The sequence below is a fragment of the Etheostoma cragini genome, chromosome 14 (genome assembly GCF_013103735.1).
Source record: "Etheostoma cragini isolate CJK2018 chromosome 14, CSU_Ecrag_1.0, whole genome shotgun sequence".
In the NCBI taxonomy this organism is placed as follows: domain Eukaryota; kingdom Metazoa; phylum Chordata; class Actinopteri; order Perciformes; family Percidae; genus Etheostoma; species Etheostoma cragini.
This window is the reverse complement of record NC_048420.1, coordinates 16,919,057-16,945,288: the sequence shown is the minus strand read 5'-3', so window position 1 is coordinate 16,945,288 and position 26,232 is coordinate 16,919,057. Positions and strand designations below refer to the sequence as shown.

The window sequence follows — 26,232 nt, the reverse complement described above, 5'->3', positions numbered from 1 at the left end:
AGTGCTGTCAGTAATTTCCTTTATAAATATTCCTTTTGTCCCTATGTTAAAAATTACAGACACTTATTATTTTGACTATGTTTATGATGCATCCCTACCAATCCCTGTATATAGCATTTAAACTACTCTTCGTGTCATTGGACAGTTTAAAATGTTTTTCTTTGTGCAGACAACAAAACAAACTCCATGAAGTGACTTTTCAGGTTAAATCAGTCATTTGTGTTTCGGCTCAGTCTTACATACGTAGTAAAGGACACTATTGGGGAAGCTACAACACTGTACTGCAACAGAATAAAGGTTCCCTAAGCAGGTAGGATACTCGTCTTCTTAAAGAAAGAAAGTACTCCTGTGGCAGCTCGTGGTTCAGTTAGCAGCGTTTGGCGGTCCCTCTGGTATGAGGGACATGAAGAAGGTTACAATGAACGACCACGTGGAGGACAGGAAGCCTGCGTGGGGGGCGCTGTTTGGATCCTCTGCTCCTTCCTCTCCGCTTTCCCCATCATCGTCCGAGCCGTCATCCATCACTCCTTCCTATACAGGATAAAGTAAATTTATAGAAGGGCAATCAGGTAAGATACAGCATGTTTACAGTAAAAGGCAGTGCAATCATAACACATATTTGACTGTGAAATGTGATATTCACTTTCTAAACTTGAGCAATAGCTCCCTTATGCAAAGTTACTGTCATTGTCTGACCAATTCAGACCTATCTACTGTAATAAAGACTTTTTTGTGTACTTTTTTCAATTTCTTAAATAAAGGTTGATAATCCTTTTAAGCCTTTTTATTGTTGATAGGACAGCTTAGACTTGAGAGTGGGAATAACATACAGCAAAGGGCCGTAGACATCTACCTTAATTAATCACTGATTTAACTGATTTAATGCACCACCAAGCTAAGTGACTCCAATAAAATACACCTACGATGTATCATCAACATGGGCATGCTAGGTGTGGCTAACATGCAAAATGTTCATGGTTGATCACCTGCGTTCACTTAGGAACTTTTAACTTTTTTAGAGAGCTGTTTGGAGACTTTTTGCTGTTTTTTGACAATAATCCCTGATGTGACTGCAGAGCCTCAATCAACTCAAAACTTTGAGGAGCGCAGTGGGACAGAGAGGCTGACTGGACTGGCTATACTGTGCTCAAGATGAACCTGGGGCAGATTGAGGACTGCGGTGCCTCACAGAATAACGTTCAGACAGGTTAGTAAAACAAAAAAATCATTGACATTGACTTTCTCCAGATCAGAATTTCAACTACCTCCACCTAGCAGCGTAACTGCAGTCTCTCTTTTTCCTTAAGTGTGTTTGGGGCAGCAGCCGCTGTGGAGTTTGTTGTTTATACATCTCTGTGTTGGCTACCTTGGTGATGCTAATGATGTGCTCATATTATGCTCATTTTCAGGTTCATGATTTTATTTAGAGGTAATATTAGAACAGGTTTACATGGTTTAACTTTCAAAAAACACCATATTTTGTTGTACTGCACATTGCAGCAGCTCCTCCTGTGTGTTGAGCTCTCTGTTTTAGCTACAGAGTGAGACATCTCACTTCTGTACCATCTTTGCTGGGAATGGCACATGTGCAGTAGGTAGATGAGGACAACTCACCAGCCAGAAGAGTATGAGGGCGTGGCACGCTAGCAGCTAGGCGAGCATTATAACGTGTTAGAAAGTGACGCACGTTCATCACAGAAGTAAAGGCTGGACTACAACAGAGCTGTTTGGAGCGGTTTCTGTTGGAGATGGTAAGACCCTTCGGGTGGACTATGCGCTTTTTTACTTTGTAATCCTATAATGTCCACCAAAAATATTTAACACTATGAAGGAAAGGGGACAAGCCAAAAAACGTAAATGATCGGTTAATTCTTTTATCGTTTAGATTATAAAATGTCAAATTAAAAGCCCTTTAAAATTTCCCATAGCCCATTGGGGCATCTTTTAAAATGCAGTTTTTTTGTCAGACAATCTAAAATGGTTATTAAATCTACAAGGATATAAACCTAACCTTGAGAAACTGAGACAGCAAATGTTTGCCGTTTGTTCTTAATAAATTGTTTAAATGATTAATCGATTATGAAAATAGTGGGTGATATTCCAGCCCTGTTCCAGCTATTCAATGCATCTACGTTGTATTTGTAACCACGATGGGTTACAAATAGAAATCCCTTTAGCCCTGGGTAAGGTAGGTTATGGTTGAAAGGAAGCTACCATTTCCTGTAAGTCGTGGTTTTGTAGCTCTCCCTCCATATCAGCCTGATTTGCTCTGTCTTCGGGGAGTTCATTCTCCAGGTTGAAGGGAAACCAGCCGGCCTGATGCCTGCAGTGACCAAAAAACAAACTTTAGATCCTGCAAATAGCAATAAATATCATTAACCACTCATTATTAATTATACATTTGTGTAATTTGTTCTAAATTGTTAATTTCTTGTTTAACAGACTGAGGTAGTTGCAGTCAGACAAGAACCTCTATCATTATGGGAGGTGGATGGCATGATACACAATATTAACCAAAAGCCCAAACTACCAAGTCAGTATACAGCAGGACTCACAGGTAAAGCACTAGCATGGCCATCATCACCATGACAAACCGGCTGAAGGAGGAGTAGAAGTAGACTATACTGAGTAGGATCGCAGCACGTGAAAATGTGTACACCCAGTCCAGCCAATCCCGGTTCAGCTCCTCCTCGTTCATAATCTCTCCTCCCTGGGCGTTCATCTGGACTTCCTGGTTGCCACGGCCCCGAGCCGCCTGAGGTCGCTGGGTCAGAGGTTCGGGCTGGTTAGAGTGAGTCGAGGGCTGGTCTGGCCTGTGGTGTTGATAGGAGGCAGCCAGTAACTGACTGGGGAGGCACAGAAAGGATAAAAGCACAGTTGGCTGCCTGGATAGAAGCCCGGTAAACATTTAGAAACATGAAGGTACTTACTAATGCAAGTAGTATTGCCGGGCATATAACTGCTGCCACCACATTAGTGTCATGGGGTTGTAATAGGCGGGCATGCTTGTGGGAGGAGCTGACTGTGGGGAGTACTGATTCCAGCTGGAAATAGAGACATTGCGTTACAGAAAGCATTTGACCTGTGTCAACCAGAATAATTATCAGAAATCAGTGATTTAACATGAAGCACACTTGTCAAAGAGGCTAAGATAGACAGAAAATGCTAATTCTTTTAACCCGATAACAGCTCTGTATTACTAAAGCTTCTTCCCGACATGGAATACAGAACAGCTTGCTTCATAAATTGGTGGAAGTGATAGCTTTTTGACTTCTCATTAAGACATGTCTTTTATGTGAATAGTTGTGTTCTTGAAGAATTCTTGAGACATTCAAGGACTTTTCTTGCCCGTGTGATATTTGGCATCTTATTTATCAATCAGGAATGATCTGCTTAAAGTTTTTTTTCTACGTTCTAAAAATCTTTAGTTGCTGCAGTAAGTCTGTTTACTCAAATGCTCTTAAACTCTTTAAGGCAGCAGTTAGTTAAGTTTTCACGAGTCCAAAAGCTTACTTGTGTATCATAAATTGTGGATACATCTGGTGGTAAGGGAAGGGTCCAGATCGCTGTCTGAGTCCATCACTGCTCTCTCCTGCAGATGACTGGCTACGATGACCAGTGGAAGGACTAGTAGAGTTTCGAAGGGGCTGTAACCAGAAGATAAATTCCAGGTTTATGGTTCCTCTTGAAAGAAAGGCAAGTGGTGAATCTCAAATCAAGGAGGTGTAAATTACAGCGGTGAGAGCTGGATGATGAAAGGAAATGTGCTGATGATGAAATGAATGGAAATGTATGAACGCGTGGGTGACACACCGTGGGACCGGCGGAGTTCTCCTGAGGCTTGTTACTGCGGCCGCAGGGGGGCTTTGGGGAGCTGGGAGGGGTTTGTAAGGCGCACACCAAATGGAGCATATGGTACTCGTCCTGCTGTAGATGCAAATACAGATCATTAGTAAGGCATGTTCAAAGGAAAAAAAGGATCAAATTCTTCACTTTGTGGGTGTGAAATGCGTCATTTAAGCAATTTAGAACAATAACACTTATATATTATTAACATATTATCTACATAATATTGGTAAATTCTGTACTGCTGGGTATTGATTTTCTCAGTAAAATACCACCAAATTACAGTAAGCCTGAGATACATACAACCTGAGAATGCATTACTTTAACAGTGAATATTGCTTAAATACTTCGTGGATAGCATGTTTGCATCTTTCTGTCTATTTGTCAAATATGAAGCCCATTTTAATGTTGCAGATGGCTGCCTTTTATAGGAGATTGTATGTACATATGCACATTTGTTAGGTGTGTGTACCCACTTTAATACCTTTTAATCAAAACATTTCAAAAGCAAGAAAAATATTCAAACAATGCATAAGGCACAAAATAGTGTGTGACATCCAAACAAAGTTACACCCCAGCGTAACGGAACATCTCATTCCTGAAACCTAGCTCCTACCCTGCTGCTATAACAGCCTCCACTCTTATGGGAAGGCTTTACACAACCTAGCTGCAGGGATTTTCTCACTTCAGCCCCAAGAGCATTAGTGAGGTCAGCCAGTGCTGTTGGTGTAAAGGCCTGGCTCACAGTCCATATTGCAATTGTATTGGTGTTTGATGGGGTTAAGGTCAGAGCTCTGTGCAGGCCTGTCAAGTTACTCCTCCTGACCAAACTGGAAAAGAAATCTTTATAGACCACACTTTGTGCACAGGGACTTTGTCATGTTTAAACAGAAAAAGGGACTTCCATAAATTGTTGCCACAAAGTTTGAAAACCACTACTGTCTAAAATGTAATTGTAACTGAAAAATTTCTCTCAACTGAAACAGAAGGACCTACCACAAACCATGAGATACTTACAGTATGCAGATAATTAAGCAGCTTACAGAAAAAGTACAAGCCCAATTTTCCTCAAAAGTTAGCAAAAGGGTGTAGCATGGGCCAATGAGGAACCCAATATATTTAGGAGCAGATCTTAATCGCGGAGCAGATGTACAGTAAATCGTTTTTACTTTTGTTAACGTACAACAGGGCATAGCGTTGGTGGAGGTCTGCGTTCTCTGAGTGCTCTTCTAGTTAAACTAGAATCACTCTTGCGAATATGAAATCCAACACATAGGGAGCCTACCTTTCTGAGCACATCTTTTAAGGTAAAGTGATCCAAAAGCAGCTTCCCAGAATACACCAGCCTCTGGTCTTTGGAGCTCTAGAAATCCAAAATTATTAGGATAGGGGTCATTGGATATAATTGCATATTAGCAAAATGTACAGAATAGTTAATTTAATTTTTGTTTGCCCTGTACAAACATTGACAAAAACAACAATATGCAGTAAAATGCTAAACTGAAATAGTGAGTGAGTGAGTGAGTGGATGAGATTATAATAACCTAATTTGGAATAAGTGGGTTTTAACAGTGGATTAACCTGGCAGTGCAACAAGGTCAGGTGTGTCCTCTTACAGCCTGCATTAACTGTACGACCATTCAGGAATTTAAATTGCCTGTTTCCTATCCTGGCCAACCTGCAATGGAGAACCGTTTATTCTGGGTTCAAGATGCCTCACTGTAAAATATGCCACAGTTAACGTCCACTAAAAAAAGACTAAGTGGAGCCCTTATTACTCCACAGCTTTACAAGGGAAGAGTTTGTCCCCGTGTGTTTACTGTGATTGCATCAAAACAAGTCCCAGGAAAGAATGGAAAAAGAGCAAAGTCACACTAGCTGCACAACACAGCAGGAATCTAAATGCCTTCCTTTCATTGTAATGTCAAAATTACAGACTCCAAGGCTCTTGCAGCTACTATGACTCTGGAAATTGAACGTCTTTCACTTTAGAACATAGATCAATGGTCTGTCACTTCTGTGATAATTCAACAGTAATTTTAACCAGAGGAAGTGAAAAGGATTCAAACAGCAATCTGAACATGTTGGCAGGGTTAGTCCTGGACTCAAATACAGTTAAAAGTCTGGAATTAATTTCAGAGTGGAACTGTAAATCTGATATTCAACCACAGTCATCAATGTTGGATCTTATCTTACACAACTCACTTCTTGGGTTTAAATTCTACAAACATCATACATCCCATCACACGCAGGGACCCACTTGACTATACATACGTAACTGATGTTATCAGTTTGTGTCTGGCTGGGAACACTTTTTACTTGTTTGTCACCATTTTCAATCTTACTTGATGTTTCTTGCCACACTATGCTGTCAGACTGCCCAATAAATGCAAAAAGCAACACAGGATAGAAAGCTTTCCTGTGATTCAACTAAGGTGATCACCTATGACAAAGTAAATAAATAGGCTGTGGCATTAATACATCACTAATGTTCTTATCTCAGCAGATTTAAGCGGACTGGAGCCAAAATACTCACTGGTTTGCTTGGGTATACATCTGACAGGTGTGCTTTAAGTTTCTTCACAGTCCAATTCTGGCAACAGTTGATGGTCTGGTCATCATACATCTGGTTGGGTGCCCTGATGACAAGGGTAACCGCAGGACTGTCCACAACACCTTGATCCATGACTTAAAAACCATTTGTCTCCAGTGGTGAACAACAAAAACAAAAAGATCCGGACTGCCCTGTTGGAGGTACTGACTACAGTCCTCCTAAAAGTTTTCCTCTTGACATCGGAGCACAGATTTTAATATTATAAGTCTGATAACGCTAATATGCAGCTGCAAGGCGTTTCCTGTAGTTGTGAAGACTCAGGCTCACTGGACCTACTGGAGCCTAAGGTGAGAAAGCGAACATGAGATTAGCGTGATCCCAATAGCTGTAGGCAAATGTATTACAGACTAGTTGTGCTACTCTCATGCAAGCATTTGGCATTACGTTTTCAATGATATTTCAGAAATAATTAACTGTTACTTGTTTGAATGCTACTCCGACACATTTAACAAGACAAATGTTTAATGACAACTAGTGTTGAACTGTTGTAACGAGCTCGTACACACGTAACGTTATAGAGGCGCAACGGCATGTATGAAATTATAACATTTGGCTATAGCTAAATCTGGTTAAGAGTATTTAACAACTGGCTAAGCTAACATTAGCCTCACTAGGTTTTCTGCTACTAATGTCAGTCAACTCAAGCCGAAAAAGTTGTTAGCATACTTATTAAAACGGTCTTGTTTTATAAAGGGGTTAGTGTCGTACAGAGGAGTGACATATGTGTTTCGCCTACCTTGTTTACCCCCAGTGACCGAAATACAAAGCCTGCTTGGAACTCCAAGCCCTGACTACCTGGGTGTCAGTCTTCTTCGTTGCATTTCACAATGTTGTCGACATTTAATGTTTATGGTGCGTTACCGCCACCCACTGGTAGACGTGTGACTTCTTCCTTTATTCAAGGAATTGATTCATTTATTTTATTAAATCCAAAGTGAAAATTACATTTTTTTTTACTTTTTTTTTTTACAATCTGTTACAACATGGTTATTGAACTCTGTTGTTCCATAACCATATCCCTACGGACTGAGCTATTGTCACCCCCATTTTTGGCCCCATTACAGCGTGTTGCTGTTGAATAGTCACATTCACATCATTGCAGTGTAGCCACTGTTGTCCACATTTGTGAAATCAATTCTTTGTATTTTATGCAATCTTTATTTCATCAGTTTTTTCTTCTTTGTTCCAGCTGTTCAAATTAAGCAGTTTGTTTCTCCAGTTGCTCCTAGGTTCCTAAACAGTTTTGAGTTCCATAGACATGCTGATGAAATCCAGTGTTGGCCATAACCATAAAGTTATCTTAATATAGATTATTTTTGTTCATTTATTACAATAAATCAAATACAAGTCTCATTATTGGAAAGCAGTAAGCACTATGCTTTAGTTTATCAACAGGTTAGTGATGTGAGTTACAGAAAAAGAGGTAACTTCACACATTCAAAACACTAAATGATGCCAATCATTAGTGGTATGTAGTGAAAATACCATTAACTGACTGGGTAATGTAAACATAGACATATACTTTACTGATTTACTGTAGGTGTGACATGACACATCCAGTAACACTTCTTTCTAGCCATAGCATTAGTATGGAGAGACTACAACTGAACTAAATGCACAATATTCAATCTTTCATTACTATGTGCTTTAGTAAAGCTAGATGAATACAATTAAATTGAAATGATCAACCTTAGGGAGAACCTGAAGTTTTGCATTTAAACAACATAGCCTGAACTTACACACTGTAACAAATGAAAAAATTGAGAAGAAATGTTTTCATTCTGTTCTTAAAATTGGTTAACGTACAGAAAAAAATGTCCAGACTATTTCCTCACGTGCGTGCATAGGCGTGTGTTTGTGTTAAATTGCAGCCTATTTGTGTTTTAATGGAGACAAGAGTGTAATAATTTTGAAATCACAACTATACCAAATTACAGGTAATTGCACCAGTAAATCCAAATGTGAATTTCTTGAAGGTTGAGGCTCTGTTTTATAGACGATATTATCTATTTTTAGACAACTTCTTGACCCAGATTTCCATTGGTTGCTGTAGTTTCCCACCACAGTCCAAACACAGGCAGGTGTGGTGAATTGAAAAATCCTTACCCATTGTGCTCTGAGATTGGTTGCTGCCTCACACAACCCTGAATAGGATAAAGCACAAGATGTCTGAATGGATTATGCTGCGTTCCATTTACCTTTACCATTATGTCTGAGGTCAGAACTTGGAATAACGTCACACCCGACTTGACCGCGCTCCAGTTCCAGTGCTAAAAACAAATTTATTTAGGATTATATGGTTATTTGTTGATCAAACACCGTAGCAACATGTCCACGGATGGAACGCTGACAGTACTATGTGGACAACTGATTTAATGAGACACAAATGAGATAGAAGAGCTAAAAACAGTAAATACATAGGCTACAGCTTTAACTCCTGTTGATGCTCGGAGCGGCCATGTTGGATTATGATCTTTGGGTTGGTTGGTGAGGTTCTCCCGACTTTCAGAGACAGAAATCCGACTTTCCGCCTGGGAACTCAGAAATTTCAACTAGAACTGGAACGCAGCTGTGTTAGCCATTGTTAGAAATACTAGTGATAACAATGCATTATGCAGTATTTTGCACATACAAACACTTTAGAAACAGAAGATGTCTACAGAAGATAGACAGGACTACTGTTGATGCCCAAAGTAGCCATTTTGGATAGTGTCAAGGTTTTGTGGAAATCCAACTTTAGGAGGCTTTCCAGTTGAAATTTTCCACAGAGGCTATAGAAATTCTGACTTCCCAGTTCATCTACAATGCACCATAAGCCAAGGAATCCGGAGCAGTTTCTTTGTGCTTCTTTAGCTAATGCCCTCCCTTTAATAGGCTATAGACTTTTAAATATCTTTTGGCATTCTCTTGAAGCTTGCTCTTTAAAATCATATTTGCAAATAGATGTTTTCTCAATAATCCTGAGTTACGAAATCACTTCAAAACCTGAATTTCATCAGGAGGGTAAAGCACTATCCTTGTGAAGTCCATCATCTTTGTTTCACTATGTTAACACGTGACCGATCACCCTCTCTCAGAGGATGCAACGTGTTTACAAGGTGATGTAAATCAGTGAAAGGCCATGCATGCCAATTTTTAATTGCCGTGTAGCAGAGACGTCCAATTTCTTTCATTTTCCTCTCCCTGTGGGTGCATCCATTTACTGTTAACATACTGTGCCAGCATATTTTCTTACTACAGCAAAGAATTCTGAGGGAAACGATCTTTCCTTTATCTTGTTCTTACATTTCTCTCATCCTGTAAAATGTCAGCCTATTTTCACAACCCTCAGAGAGCTTCCTGTGGTTATACTGGAAAGAAAGGACGCCACTTTATAGAGGTCATCCCATATGTCATTCCATTCTTTCTTAAAGGGTTTTCATCTGCTGAGAGAAAATGTAATTTAAAAGAAAGTATGTTAGGGGCAAATTCCCTTTTAACGTGAAGGTGCACTTTGAGCATGCTTACACAAGTTTTTCCGCAACTACGAAATCAGGCTGGGCAAAATTGGATGATAGGAAGTACCCTTAGTGGCCATTAGGAGGCATGGCAACATTTATAGATAACACTGAGCTGGGATAACTTTTTCTTTCTTTTGCAAAACAAGAAATAAGTCAAAGCAAATGAAAAGCTGCTAATTTTTCAACAATTCTATAAAAGTAAATGTTCTGTTGAACTGAACAGATTCAGAGGGGGCTCTGTTGATAATGAGTGTCCTCATTAGTGAGACACTAGTGTGAAAAGGTTATTAGCTTGGGGAATCGGAAGGACACTAATTTTAATTAAGCAGTTAAACTACAGGAGGTCTGTAATGCATTTTAATTTTTTTGTTTTTTGAATTGCACTCATATTCCATCCATCTGTCCGTAAACTACTGCCAAACCTTCAAATAGTACAATTACTCGTTTATCTGTATTTGGTGATGTTGCAATGTTTTAGTCAATGTGAAGTGTGTTCATTGTGCAGCAGCAATGCTGGGAAGAGTTAAGTGTATTATTTACATTGCATCATATGAAAACCTAACTTAATTTATTGATGTGTTGTGTGTTTTGTTGTTTGTATTTTTATTGCAACAAAACATCACAGAAACACTGCAGTTTTTAATACTTCAGTACAAACACCATTAACACTGATTAAAAAACACATTTAATCATTTTTTACCATTATGCATCAATAACTGTCCCTATTAAAACATCAGTAGGTTATTTGTTATTTTTATTTATAATGGAGTTTGGGCCATGCAAATTGGGGAGTTTACGGGAGTTTCCCGGGAGAAATAACAAATGTTTATACACTGTATGTACCACTTAAAAATTCCACAGAACACCGGATAGTATCCAGGCATTGGGCGACTGTATAAAATGGACCGAGATGGGGTTTGACATTATCAGTAGTTTTCTTCTAATTAGCATCAAATGACACTAAAAGGCTTTTCCCCAATATTTGGTTTTTAAATAGAGTGTAATTTGGTAGATTAGTGTCTAAGTATAGTACATTTTGTGTTTTCATACAGCAACATATGCAGTTTCTAGTTACAACATACATATGCCGGCTTTGTTTTCTGTCTAATAAAGACCACATCATTTCCAGTTTTGGTCTAATTAGATACATAGCCTTATTACGTCTGTTTTATGTACCGTAAAATAAAGTGTGACCATTTAAACTGGGTCCTAAGGCCTTTCCACTTTAAAGGGCTCATATTGTGCATTTTGGCTTTTTTCCAATTTCTTTTTCTTGTACTGTCTATTTTTGTTCACGTTATAGGTTGAAAAAGCTCAAAGTCCACCCAAAGGGACTTACCATCTAACACTGTTCACAAACTGCTCTATTGTAGTCCAGCCTTAACTTCAGTGACTAAAGTGCATCAATTGTAAATCACATTATAATGCCTGCTTAACTGCTCGCGTGACACGCCCTTATACTCTGCTTCTGACTAGCTAGCAGTGCTTACCTAGTTACTGCGCATGTACGATTCCCAACAAAGACATAACAGAATTGAGTTGCTCAACACACAGGGTCAAAAGAGGAGCTGCAGCAATGTGCAGTACAACAAAAATAGGGAGTTTTTTTTTACAAGTTAAACCCCATAAACCTGTCCCGGTACAACCTCCAAATACAATTTATGTATCTTAAAATGAGCATAATATGAGCACTTTAAATATTGACTCAAGCCATAACTGTTCAGGCCTGTTCGAGATCACCTGCAATCACCGCCTGTTGCATGCCGGTTAGATTTGTGTCCAACTTGAACCCGACTTGCTCTGCTCCGAAATCCTCTGTAAACCTTCCAACTTGAGAGCGGATATTTGTCACCGTCACTACGATGTAAAGTTTATTTTTTATTCATTGAGATTGATTACTTGCTGTGAACCATGGAGTAAAGTGAATTGAATTCCATCCAGTTAACCTCTCTATTAACTCATGACATGATATGAAACCTAGGTATTACTCACAATTTCAAATCAAAAACTAAATTAACAACACATTGACAAATCCTTTGAGCATTTTTGGAATGTTTTTCAAATGTTTTGGCTTTATTGCTGTCTTGACCTTTTCCCCCTTTGTAATATCATTAGTCACAAGAAAACAAAAGAAAGCATTTATCTGTTGGCTGATGCTGTCAGTTTGTACTCCCATTTGTATTGTTCTGAATGTATTCCAAAGCCCTTGTGCCAACGGTGTAATTCATGATGGTTGTCTGCAATTAGATGAGTCACTGGTGTGGAAAAAGTCACAGATGGATGAGGCTTTAACTGCATACCTAAACTCCGGTTTTGACTGTGTTAAAGACCATGTCAAGTTTGTTTAAACCCTTAATTGTGCCATAATGATAAGTAGCGCTCCATTACTGTTTGGGGCTGTTACCGGAATATAATGCCGCCTCAATAAGCGTGTGTGTGTGTGTGTGTGGTTTTATAATAGCACAAACATAGATAAATGTAATTAACAACACACTGACAAGTTCAATAAATTGAAATAACATGCAACCTAATTCATACTGCTGTCAAAGTATTGTTGTACAAATACAGCTTCTTATGAGTCAGAAACTCACATTTTTCCACTAACCTGTTCTTACACTGGGTGGCAGTGTGCATTCATTTTTACACTAAAACTAAGAGTCTAATTAACATACGTGACAAACTTCAACAACTATATTTCTATGCTCACATTTGAAAAATGCAAATGCATCAAGTGCATGACACACAGTGAATTAGGAAACAAACTGCTTTGGTTTTTAACAATTTGTCTGGCAAGCTGTCTATTAAAAAGTGCTGTATAGTTTTATACACATGCATGCACAAACACTAATTAGGCATCAGTTGTTATGAACAATGGATGCATCAATGTCATTTTCAAAGAATAGACGTGTTGCTCAGTCTTAAATTGATGTTCCTGCGACACTGACTGCATTTAATGTATCTCTTGTAACAGCTGGCTTAACCTTGTGCACTTTGATCCACTCTGCAGCCCTTTGCAGTCCTACAGTTTAAACTCTCAATTTATGCTTGTACACTTAATAGGGCCTTTGATCACCCTCAGCATTTCATTGTGCGTCAATAGCTAAGTGTATCAAAGTGAAAAACGTCAGTCTATAAGACAACAGTCCCCATAGAAACAGGTTTCCTATCTGCGGGAACTCCCTAAACTGATTTCCTATAGAGAGTGGGGAGAGGAAGGGAAAAAAGAGACAGGGGGAAATAGCAAATAAATAAATAAATAATGACAGTTGTTCTAGTTGTACCTGGCTGTCTATCCTATAATTCACCTGCCAACTAGGCTGTATACAATTCCTATGGTAACCTTCAGCAAAAATATCATGGTTTCACAGTATTGCAGTATTGCAGTGTGGGTGAAAAACAAATATTTTTTTTCCCATTGAACACCATGTATTTTATTTTGAAACAATGTACGCTGGGCGGGAGAGGGATTACTAAACTCTAAGTTCTCTCTTTGACCACTCGTAAAAAAACAGCTCATACCTTTGGAATGGTATGACGGAAAATGTTAATGGTTTTGCATACCTTAAAACTGGTAACTGACCCATGGCTACTGCCAACGTCTGTCAACAACAGTTTTTTTCTGTTAGCGTTACAACCATTACACCTTTTTTTGTGTTCAAGTTTTGTGTGTGCGCCAGCAAAAAGCCTTCAGCTGACTGGAATGATTCAGTCCTTTCTCTATGTGTAAGTGCTCTTTTTGTCCGCAGAAAGGAAACATTTACAAATTAGCCAAGGTCAAATGCATGCCATTTGGCCAAAGATTTTCTTTCTACTAGTGCCAAAAATGTGAAGACTGGAAGGCAAATTGTCCATTAAGTCACAGAAATGGTATTTGCCTCCTCTTTCATCTTGGGGTGGCTCGTTAGGTCGCATCACAGGCATGATGACCCAGTGCCATGTCTCTAAAAAGGGACTATCATTGATGCGTCATGGGTCTATGAAACATTGCCTTTTGTTAGTTCTATTTCTGGCAAGCTCCTAATGGTCCCAAACAAACCATGAATAGTGTCCTCAGCAGACACTGGGCGTGCATTATTCAGAAAGAAACATCTTGACAGAAACATTGTAATCAGAAATGGTTCCCTACGTGGGTAAATTGTTAGTTACACCAACTATAAATAGTTCCTTGAATCCACTCCCAAGCATTAACAATAATCACTGGTGGTGTGCAGCCAGTGGCTCATGGTTAAGAAATGTATTTAGAGGAAACTGTGATCTAAAAAACAGAGCCCGCGATTGCTTGAAATAGTTCTTTTGGAAATCAACACAAACAAAAAACATTAAGTAGGTGTCTTATTTATATTTAGCACAGGAAACCCAGATGACTATCTTTATATATAACCCCGAGCAAAGAGAGGTCAGATTGAAAAGTTTTCCCGCTTGTATTATTAATTTAGATATTTGCTGAATTGTCAGTGGTGTTGACAAGAGAATATTGGGTGGGAAATCATTCGACAGTTCAGCCCACTACAATACAATAGATATTCTCTTCTTCCTGATAACATTTACCACCCACTTAAGAACATCAACAGTAAAACTGACAAACTTAATGAAGGCGTTATTCAAGAAAAACTTTCACAGATGATCATAAAGTAACCAAACTAGAAATACCTTTTTTTCTTTTTTTAAATTCATTCCATTTGAAAATTCATACATTTCAAAACTTTTTTTTAGTAAGCGTTACTAAATGCTTTAAAGTTTAGCATAGAGAGTATTGGCAAATTAGTGTTTTTCCTTTGCCGGATCATTTGATTTGCATACATATTTTTGGGAGTAAGGTATGTTCCCAAGTTTAAGGGGCAATTTGTTTGAACTAGTTGCTCTTGCAGTGCAATCAGGGTCCCTTGGATGTAATCAAGCATGGGCAATGTAAAATAGTTTTTTCTTTCTTCGCTCAATTCAATCAGGAGAGACTTTGTTGCAGATATACAAACATTTATTGTACATATGCGCAACGTGGAACTTGAATCTGGAAGGTTACCGTGGTTGAAAATGAGCAGAGGTGGAAGGGGAGGAGGACGGTTGCACGTTTGCCTGAAAAGACAACTGACAACACGGAGAAAGACATTTAAAGCAGGACGTAATGCTGTGATTGGATGATTAATTTCTTGGTCAATTCTGGTTGGGTTACTGAAAAGTGAACGCCTCTAAACAGTTGAATAGTTTTAGGAAGAGAAGCGGTGATTAAAGTAAATAAAAGTCTTCCTGAAGAAATTTGCGCTGAGCTTCCTTAGTTCTTAGAAGGAAGCACACATCAACACCCAGACAGCACAATAATTCTACGGCCACTTGTGGTGGACTTGGCAATGATTATGGAAAATTCTACATAGGAAGCAAAAGGATGTAAATCCGAGCCAGAGATCTTAATGTAATTCTAAAGCTTTACTTTCATTTCATCATTAAAAAAATCCTTTTTTATTCTAACTTTTTAATTAAAAAATTACTTTAAATTCATCTACACTTTTTAAATGAAACCGCAAATAACCGGTGATCGAATACATAAAGGTTTGTCTTAAAAAGGGTGTCATGATTATCCAAGGGTTGTCATGCGCTGTGTTTCTTGTATAGTATAACTATATTCTGTGTTAAACACATGCCATTTCTTGTTATCCTCCTACCGCAGTTTGATTCAATGAATATTATGCTAATAAACAGGATTTCTGTCATCCCACTGAAAGGCAAAAATAAAATTTAAGCAAAAAGTCAACAACCAAGAAAAAAAAACATGCATGGAGGTGCAGAATCAGACATGTCAGCACTGTCAATGGATACGCCATTCAGAAAAAAAAACTGCAGCTGCATTTACATACTACTGAAACAAGACTCTCTGTGTTTATAATTGTATTGACGGCCAATATTGGGATAATGGGTGCAAGGCCTGTGCAATAAGCGAGTCAAGCAGAAAGCTGCACTTAAGTGAAAGTGCTATGCAATGCTCAAAGTGTGTTGTATTGAACAAGTTGCCATTTGAGAACGAGTTTCCATAGCTACAGATTCATCCAAATGCAGGACACATGTATTCTAACTCCACTCGCCATGTGAAAGAGGGGGTTCAAGCAAGTTGAATTGATGCACTCTGCAGAATCACAAATGGCACCATTAAGTTCAATTAGCAGGCATCCAGATATTTAGTCCAAACGGTCTTTTATACCACAGACTACCACTGTCTATCTGAAAGTTAAGTACATGCAGGTTAACAAGGTGATCATTTTACTAACAAGGGGGATGGCATCCCCTCTCATCCCCCTTACTGCTGATACCTGCTGATTGAGTTCTAAAAAGTTAAAACAATATTGATATTTGATAACAATATACTTTCATGATTTGATTTGTACCCTGGAGACAGATTGAATCCAATAGTGTTGCAGGTTTACACCATGCGTAGTCTCTCTATAGATTAGATCAAAGACAGACCCTTTTGTTTTGTCCTCTTTCCCTCTCCCAGATAGATTCGATCAAAACCAAACATTTAACGTATTGAAAGAAACCTTCTGCTTCAAAGCAGGAAGGAACCTGCGTCTCCCTTGTTGATGGCAACCCCCCTGGAGATCAGATTGGGATAATACAATGTTTAATCCTACAGGCTAGAGGGGGATTGACATTCACATGTTAGAAACCTTTCACCTTGACCTGGAGTAATCTGAGGGTTCAGGGGTGCGTCTTGTCTTGGGGGGTCAACTGACCCATAGAGAGAGTTTTCATCTGAGGAGCCGCCTATGACTTCCCGGGAATATAATTGGGAAATTCAGAGAGATTCGGGACTGTTGGATGTGACTCCAGAAGGGAGATGCATGTTTTCAGTGCGCTGTCAGCTGCAGTGTAACATTTGCTTTTTGTCATGTCCTTTTCATCAATCTGTTAAATCAAATCTTTTGTTTAATCTTCACTCAGACCAAACCTCTTCTATCTCAGAGATTCAGAAACACATAATTTCTTAACATACCTCTTAAGTTGCTAGGCAAAAAGAACTTTGTGCTACTGCTAGATGTTTGCAAAAGGAGACTGCTCAGCCTTACAGTACACAAGGTTTCTTCTTCTTACCTGTATTACATATTCTGAATGCAATGGCAGGGTCACAACCGGCCATGACAGCACTTCAACAGATGTGGGAACATTCAGAAGAGGCTTTTCTGTCGATTGTCATATGGCCTGTAATGATCCTGCATTATTTCACCTTGACATGGCGCTTTAACCTCCTCCTCCTTGCAGCCATTGCAGTCATCGCAGCCCCCAGTGCCCCACTGTTCCAGCCTTCCTCTAGGGTCTAACCAACCTAGCAGCCACTAGAGCTTGTCAGTATCAGAGTGAGACATTCAGCTCTGTTCTCTCTGCTCCCCTCAAGGGCAGCCAACTTCCTGTTGCTGGGTTACACTAATTGCAGCATTAGTATTCTGTATTGAGTTGCTGCCGGAAGCTGAGGCTCCACCAGACACCGATAGTTAATGCAAGCCATTGGGATTACAATACAAAATGACCCTGTGCACTCTTTGTCTGACTTTCTCAAACTAATGCAGCTTCAGTTTTGACTGCATTCATATTTCTTTCCCATTTCTTATCCTGACATTTCCGTTAAAGATGTACATGGACTCTACTGTGTTTCCTATTGCCCTCTTTAGACCACATATTTAGGAGTTGTGCCTTTTTAATGCAATATCTCTTGTTGATCTTGCAAGTCATAGAAAACGGTTAAATGTATGTTTGCAAAATGCCACCAAAGAAATAGTAATTTAGTGTGTGCAGCAGGACATACTGTATCTGTACCATCTGCAATGTAAAATCAGGTACAGTTTTGGATATTGAGTTTAATTCAAAACAATCAATTAACAGTTCTGCATTGTTTTCCTTTTGTTGCAGGTACTTCTTGTCTTATCATCCAACATCAAAAACTTGTTTGCAGTGACATTCTATTAGCGACTCTCATGTTATTAATTGTTCATTTAATTCCCTGTTGCCTTCATAGCTCCCTCTCTTCTCTTCTTATCAAATTCAATTCGTTTATTCAGATAAAAGACATCACCACAGCAACAGGGCTATCACATGCTCAGGGTTCCTCCATATGTTGGGCTCAGTTACCGTGACAACATGTTTCATGGTGAAGTTCCAGCACAAAGGAGCTCCCTGATGAAGAATACTCATAAAATGCAAAAAAGAAAAGGCATATTATGTGAAAAAATAATATTCTGAATTTGGTGTTCACTTCCGGCAGCGAACTGCTTTGTCAAATAGAGCATGCATGTGCTTATGCAGAGTGGTGTTTGTATGCACATGGCATGTGCTTGTGAGAAGGGGTGGCATGCAGAGGCGTGAGCGGTCATTCAAAATATCAGTTGTTGGTATTCACTCAGTGACGCAGATCTCTTGCAGCCTGCGTTTCTCCCTGACCTGGCCATAGGCAGTTGGAGGATTTAAGTCATTGTGAGGTATTCATCAGACATAAACAAGCCATGTTTATTTTGTAACTTGCTGTTTTACACATTATGTTCACAGAATCCTTGTATCTAAATTTGTTCCAGTAGATACTTTGATTACAAATGATTAAACTTCCATAAGTTTCATCAATCAATCATTCCATCAATCAATCAATCAATCAATCAATCAATCAAAGGTACAATTCCAGATTAATCCCATGGATGAAAACGGAAGTAAGGTTCATTAATCCAGCAGAGCATGGCTGTCACGTTCCTGCTGTTCCCCTTTCTTTCTTTCTTTCTTTCTCACCAAGCATACCTTTTTTTTCAGGGTTATGTGCGTCATAAGACCTGTGTGAGGCTAAGCTCTATGCAGTAACATTCTCGCCTCAATCAGGTGGAGTTACCAGGTTCTTATAACTAAGTTGTATTCTGCATCTCAGTTTGAATGAAAGACGCAGACTGATATGAAATATTTGCAGGTGAAAAACATGTATGTATGTGTGTATGTATGTATGTTTTTAGGTATGTATATATCTATGTATTCTGAAAGGGAACGGTAAACACTTGGAGGCAACTGCAAAATGATTTTTTATGCTGTGGGGAGCAGAGGAGTATTTCTGTGAAACGTTTAGCGTGTGCAATCAATTACAGTGCCTGGCAAATCCCTTCAAAGCAAACAACATAAACATGCCTTGATTTGCAAAGCATTGATAGTAACTTAACAAAAACTTAATTTGTGTCTGACTGGGAATGGAGAGGGTCTGGAAGACATTGTTGAGGCTTGTCTGGGTTTCTTTTTTTGACTTCAATGACATCAGTGACATTTTAAGAGGAGACAGCAACAACAGAAAATTAACACCTACAGCAATCATTTTCTTGGTATCAGCTGACCCAGGCAATTAGAATGAAGTGTTAAAGGCTTAGACCAGACCTTTAGAGGAAATTAACAAAGGCTTTTACAGACATCAACACCTTTGGGTGACTTTCCTTTGGTTAAAGAATTTCCTGTATGCAAGGTAGTAACCTGCTGTCATTTGTCTTTGTCAGACACAGAAAGCATTTCACCAGCTTCTGTGCTTCCAGATCAAGCCCCTAACTTGTTGCACATTATTTGAAACTAAACTATTTAAAATAAGCCTGTTTTTCTATGCTTGTTTTGTTCAAATGCATTCATTCGCAAGCAAGTTATTGCCTGTGAGATAGTCTTGGCAGAAAACTTGCAGTTATGCCCCCCATTTGCAAGAAGGTGGTCTATTTAAAGTTGTAATTGTTAAGATTTAAATCCCATTTCATTTGGTGACAACTTATATGTTTACAGTGTTGCCAAAAAAAATCACATTGTTTTTAATGAAGTCAATCTGATTTAATGCTGCACACGGTACAAGGATAGTACAGTTAGTTACCATGCTAAGAAGTTGGAACCTGCACTGTGGCTGCTTCTTCTTGTTCCTGCAAAAATGTAAAAACAATGCTTAAAGGAACACGCCACAGTTTGTTGAAATATGACTAATCACGGTCTGCCCTAGCTGTAGATAGGTGGGTCAACACACTTTCTGTATCAGTGCATGCATTGTTTAAGTTTGGTGCAACACCCGCAGCGGCGCCGTTAGTTAGCTTAGCGTAGTGAATGGAATCCCATGTTGCCGGTTAGCATGTAAATAAAAGCGAGCCAACAAAAAAATATAACAGCCTCATAACTTCTTGTATTCACACGGACTACAAATAGCAATGCAGATTAATACTAGACCATTTCCTAGGCATATATTGATTTGGGACTATATTGGGTGGAAGCACAGCCAAAGCTGTTAGCTGTAATTATTTAATAGAACATGCATGCGCTAGTTTGTGCATCAGCAGATATTTTTTCTAAGATTTAAAAGATGTGTCATTGTTTATTCTTTCTGGTTTGGAAATATGTGCTGAAAAGAGCTAGGCTCCACTGGAAATGAAAGCCGTGTAGAAGATCATGGCATTCTTCTGTAAGTCACTGAACACCAGTGATTCAGGGCAAACATAAAAACCTGACTCAGATCTCTTATTACCCAAGCGTATAATCACACTGAGGTCTCAGAGACCTTTTATACACTGTTTTCAAGTTCACGCTTGTATTTTCAAAAAAAAAAAAAAAAGATAAAGCATCAAAACACTTTATTTATTTCATGCTGCCCATAGCTGCTGCATCTATATTCCCCCTCTAACTGAGACTCTCTATTGGAGCGCCTTTTCATCCAAAACAATTCCTAAACTGTGTTCCAAATCGTTCCCCATCCCGGAAATAGTGCACTAAATATTGTGTTTGCCATTTTTAGTGGTGTTCGAATTCCCCGTGGTATGCATTCGGTACTTTGCCCAGCACAAAATGCCAACAATGCACTGCTAATTTGAGTGTACACACCCTATATTTTACATCCGTATACCATAATGCAATGTGGCCAAGTTTTGTCGAAGAAGAAGAAGAAGTCAGGGTGAAAACTAAAAAGGAAAAATGCAGCAGACTTTTGTTTCTAAACAGCGTAAATGTAACATACAGTATTTACAACCTTTTTACTATTCTCCTGAGTGCTCTGTTTGTTTCAGGGACGTATTAAAAGTATTTTAGTTTGGTTTTGTTTACTTGATACTGGCCGCGCCTATCTCCATCCTACAGATGGCAGGCGCACCTCCCACACAAGTCACGCAATGATGTGTTTTCAGTGACTGTCCAAAATCTTTTGTCATTTGGTCATTCCCTAAGTAGTTCACTAATTAATAAACACAAGGTAATAGTGAGTGAATGAACGATGGAGCGCTTTCAAACACAGCTGTAGTCGGCTCTGATTGGTCAGCGTTTTTCGGATCTCTGGAGTCTCTGCATCTGTGCTCTGCTGTGTCTGCCTCTTGACAGTCTGTTGCAGCCGGAGAATACTGTAAATGCAACGGGGTGAAAAATCATCAAGAAATGGTTCTAAACCAAATATCCCACAACCAGACACGGTCCAGCAGGAATGTGATCTGTACAGCAGCACTTGTTTGCCGTCATATAGGCTTCTAAACCAAAAACTAAAAAACAGGACATGTTAGCAGGAACGTGATCTGAAAATGACAAAATCTGCAACCAAGATTACAGGTATCCCTGGCGTTAGAAAGTAACTACATGTGCTATTGTCTGTAACATAAACACATGGCCATATGTAGGCTACATTAGAACACCGGCTTGGTATGGCATCAACAAAACTGTTAATACCAGAACAGTGGGAAATCTGAGGTTTAAGCTCAGTCATGAATGAAAAAAAATTGTTTCAAATGAGTTGAATTTTAAGTCTGCACAGCAGATGAAATTCGCTCAGGGCCATACTGTCTACACAAGCCGGCAGGTTAATGCCTGCGGCTTCAGTCGAAGGCTTCAGTGGCCCACGATGATTGCTTACAATTTTCTGAACAGACTGCATTGATCTCCTTCCACCTGCTTTTTTGTGTAACAGGAATCATCTGACGCTCATTTGTCAAACAACTCCTGACTGAGCAGCTCTTTTCAGCTGGTGATGGTCACTTCCGCTGTGGAGAACCAAACCTTCACATGGTGATTTGTACATCTCACTCCTCTTAACCCAGAGAATTCCTCTGCCATCTGTTTCTCAAATCTGTTAACCTCACTTGTTTTCCTTTAAAGGAGACCAATTATACTTTGTCCCGCATTTTCTGCTGTATCTATAATTTTACAATGTTGATGCTAGGTGAAACGTCAAGGGACCACTTAAAGTTATTCCAAGTGGTCCTGAGGGGAACACAAAGGTCTGAACCAAATGTTGTGACAATCTATGATATGGTTGTCCATACATTTCAATTAAAACCCAAAAATGTGTCTATTACGGAATTTGGAAAGAATAGATAACTCATCATACAATAAAGCAATAAAGCTCAATTATTTATTTAGTTGAAATATGCAACAAATTGTTGTTGCTATTTCCTTGAAAATGCCTGCACATCCATGTAATACATACCAGCACTTTCCCTAAAATCCAGAGAATGCTTTTTACTAGAACATGTCCTCGTTAATTTGAGTACTCAGCTTGGCACATTTAAATTCCCAATAACTCAATGTCAGTTTTGCTGCCTGAAGCCAATCATTTATACAACAAACAACACAGAGCAACTGTGTTGGTTCATTTTACAACAACCTTGCTGATTCAATCAACGCGCTTTCTGAACCTGGGCTTGACGTCAGCAGCCTTATTGGATTTCTATTTGGGTTTTAGTGGACTGATCTGTCACTGCCAGATGCCACCTCCTCTGTCTGTTCTCACTTCCAGTGAAATGGAAACAAGTACACACAAGCCCTCAAATATAGAAATAAATAAAACCACAGATATTTTTGATATTGTATATGCACTCACACAGCATTCGTAAGGTTGTGCTTGGCTTAAATGATAAACGAATATCGTATTATGTTTTTCAGACGGATCAAGGAAAGAAACCCTCTCTGCAAAAATATTAACTATTTTTTTCTTTTTTGGAACAATCCTAAACACCGAACCAACCACACTGAGCTGTAACTTAACAATTCTTGCCCCATATTTTCTCAGAGGAACCGGAAATACGTTTTATTATTCTGTCTGATTGCCCTATATTGGCGTTTCAATATGAATCTCCCCATCTCCTTGCAAGTGCCAATTAAACCTTTATTTATGCATTGCTAGATCTCATAATGAATATGGAGGAGAAAGCGACGGAAAAGGCCTGTGAGTGTGCGTCATTATCTTCCTCTTTGTCTTTGGGTTAGATTGAGGACTTAGGAGGTTGCAACCACTTGTCTACAGTTTGGATCACTAGCACATGCGCTGTGTGATGGTTCTACAATAGCTGACCATATACACATTCCCACACATATAGTTAAAATGCACACATACGCACTTCAGGCAAAACCGATTCATTTGTAAACATGAGGGCATTAATGTGCAGTGACAATATAACTGGCAGTACATTGTCATTGTACAGCAGCATGACACACTAACCTATATTTAATCTAAACCTTTAAATTTGTCATCAGGTTTTGTTAATAGGTCTCAGTAGCAGAGTAGACCTACAATTTCTGAATCACAATGGAACTTATTTTAGGTTTAAATAAGGTCCAGATAGGATTTAGGACAATTTTTCCCTGAAGTGGTTCATATCAACTTATAATGTAACACAGAGAGGGAAAAACTAGCTAACATTTTACGATCAGAGGATGGATAACACCATATTGGTTTTTCATCAAAGAAAGTCTGCTATGTTTAAAGCATCCATTGCTCTTGAGGCAACTGCTCAAAGCTTTGGACAGTAGGTTAACAGTGCCTGTCTTGGTGGCAGATCAAGAAATTACTGGTGAACATCCGGTAATGGAGGAAGTGTTTTGGGTTTGGTCAGCTCAGGAGGTTCTGGAATTGGCGGGCCAATGTGATTAAAACTTCTTTGGTCACAAAAACAAAAACATGCTTCTCCAAGTGAGGGAGTTCAAGTACTTTGTCATCAGTTACTTTACATTTTAACAACCAGACTGCATATCATGACACTCTCCAAGGTTCTGATTGTTGTGGACTACTTGTTTACTTGAAAATGTTTTTTCAAATTAAGATTTTTACACACTAAACATGTGATATACATAACATATGTAGGATCTGACCATGTCCCATACAAAAAAAACTGTTCTCCTATCCTGATGACTTTGGTGATCTCCTGCCTAATGCCACCCAGAGGGTGGCATTAGGCAGGAGATGTCCACTTGTCAAACACTTTAGTTCACAACAGGACATCTTCAAAGGTCCAATGAGTAGAAATTTCTCCTTTCTGGCATTTAGATCATATAATGCAATCAACTCTTTCACGCCACGCAGTTCCAAGTACGTATTAAAGAGACAATAGCCTTCAAGCTTCAAAACGCCGGTATTTTGCTTTTACTATATCCTTTTTCCAGGCAAAGAAGAAGACTCCTGTTCCTGAAATTTGGATTTTGAGTACTTGTGGTCCTCCATGTTTCCTTCTTCAAACCTGCCGGAGCTTGGAAGCAATGATACCCATTAGCAGATTAGCAGCACATGTGGGTTTATCTTGTGACAGCAAAACCTCGAAAGGCGAAGCAGTATATCCTGTCCCTACCGGCTAACGTATTTCAAGAAGGCGCATGAATAAGGAGCATCTACCCCAGTTTATGCAAATGGAAATATAAATATATTTCAAGCCATTAGAAATACGTGATTTTCATTTTGAGGTGTCATGGCAATAGTTTCCAGACGTCTCTTCTTACAATGATGACGTGTGGGGAAAAAATCCTCTCCGGGTTGCAGAGGGATTTTATGTTGCACAAGTGGCCTCTTGACAAAATCATTGGAAAGGCTGAGGGACCATGATAATTTTTTTCGCACCACGCTGTTCAGAAATGTTGTACATCTCCATTAAAAATTTATGTATACATGACTATTGATGAATAACTAAATGTTCATGTTACCTCATAAGTTGATCACCTATTAATTGCATAGCAACATTAACAAAATAAATCAGATCCAATCAATCCAATGTTTTACCAACAGAGAAAGACATTGTTATTAAAACACAAAAAATAAGTAATTTTCCTGAAGCAACTGTTTTTTTACAGATATTAAAAAGTTGGAAAAATATATTCAATACTTTGAAACAAATGAGGATTTGGATTGTTCAAACATAACAGCATACATAGAGTTACAAGGACATAAAGTGGGGATGTTTGAATTCAGTATATTTCTTTGCTTGCTTTTTATCTGTTTTTGTTTCTCCTGCAGTATCTTTGTTGCAGCCAAAGATTGTTTTCTTTATTAACAATAATCTACCCAGCCAACTCACATGGAATATTTCATTAGTGTGACTACAGAGTATGTGTTGATATTTATTACAGACTCTGATCTTGTAACTCTCTGCAACGAAAACTTCAAGGTATACTGTTTGGTTTGAATTCCAAGCCAACACATGTTTTTTGACATTCAACAATTCTCAAATAAAGATGTTCTTAAGACCAACTTATGATGATTGTAATTCCTCCCTTTTGTTGGTTTGTTTCACAGAACAGCAGAACAAGTTATTTGATGATGGACAAGGTTGGTTTTGTAGCCAAAATCACTATGGGTAGGCAGTTGAACCTCATGCAACTTTTTTCAAGCAGCCCTTCTGGTTGCTGAGGGATAAAAAGCAATAATCCACTTCCCCGTCAGCCTTTGGAAACCGGAGCCAATAATGGCAAACCAGTGAGGAAGGTAGTGATTCACAGTCCCCCCTGACCCCTCCCTCAACAGAGGAGAACTCCTCTGCTGGTGGCCACATGTAATGGTGAGGGAATAACGTCATTCACTAAGAAACTTAACCCTGCAGCACAACTGTGAGGTCATGCTGTCGTAGGTTGGAAAATGTGTTATTGCTTGTACGTGCGGAAATGTCTCTCTGCTTGCCCATCTGTCTTTATGAGCAGGTGTTAATAAATTGTTGATCAAATTGTGTTTTAGTCATGGTGGGGGGGTTGGAAGGGAAACTCTTTCTGTGCCTCAAAGTCTGTTTGTGCAAACCCAGAGTCCTCTCTGTGGGTATGTGGGTGTGTGCTCCATGTGGCACATGACTTGTTAGGAATAGTTTTAACTGCACTATATATATATGCATTTGCATCATCATGTACGTAAGAGCAAATTGTGCCAAGCCAAGTATTTCTGTACTGTGTCTCCTCCCACTTGATCTAAAAACCCCAGTGTTATTTCTATTTCAGATTTTCTCACAGTGCATTTCTGCTCTCATTACGAATTCCAATTCTCTCTCTACATATGTGTATATATGTATACATGTGTGT

General features: G+C 39.0%; 1 protein-coding gene across 3 annotated transcripts; it reads right to left on the bottom strand.

Moving 5' to 3' along the window:
• Positions 1-202: 202 nt before the first annotated feature.
• Positions 203-7,291, bottom strand: LOC117956993 (homocysteine-responsive endoplasmic reticulum-resident ubiquitin-like domain member 2 protein). 3 transcript variants are annotated; one of them, XM_034892475.1, is made up of 9 exons: positions 7,197-7,291; positions 6,383-6,742; positions 5,132-5,209; positions 3,814-3,927; positions 3,514-3,647; positions 2,931-3,044; positions 2,556-2,846; positions 2,215-2,323; positions 203-531 (listed from the first exon to the last, which is right to left on the bottom strand). In XM_034892475.1, exons 2-9 carry the CDS (start codon positions 6,530-6,532, stop codon positions 364-366), a joined length of 1,158 nt encoding a protein of 385 aa, XP_034748366.1. In that variant the 5' UTR covers positions 6,533-6,742; positions 7,197-7,291; the 3' UTR covers positions 203-363. The 3 variants fall into 3 exon arrangements, with proteins under 3 accessions (XP_034748366.1, XP_034748367.1, XP_034748368.1); XM_034892476.1 differs by having other exon boundaries at positions 3,814-3,924; XM_034892477.1 differs by lacking the exon at positions 7,197-7,291 and adding an exon at positions 5,428-5,524 and having other exon boundaries at positions 6,383-6,661.
• Between the last annotated feature and the right edge of the window lie 18,941 nt (positions 7,292-26,232).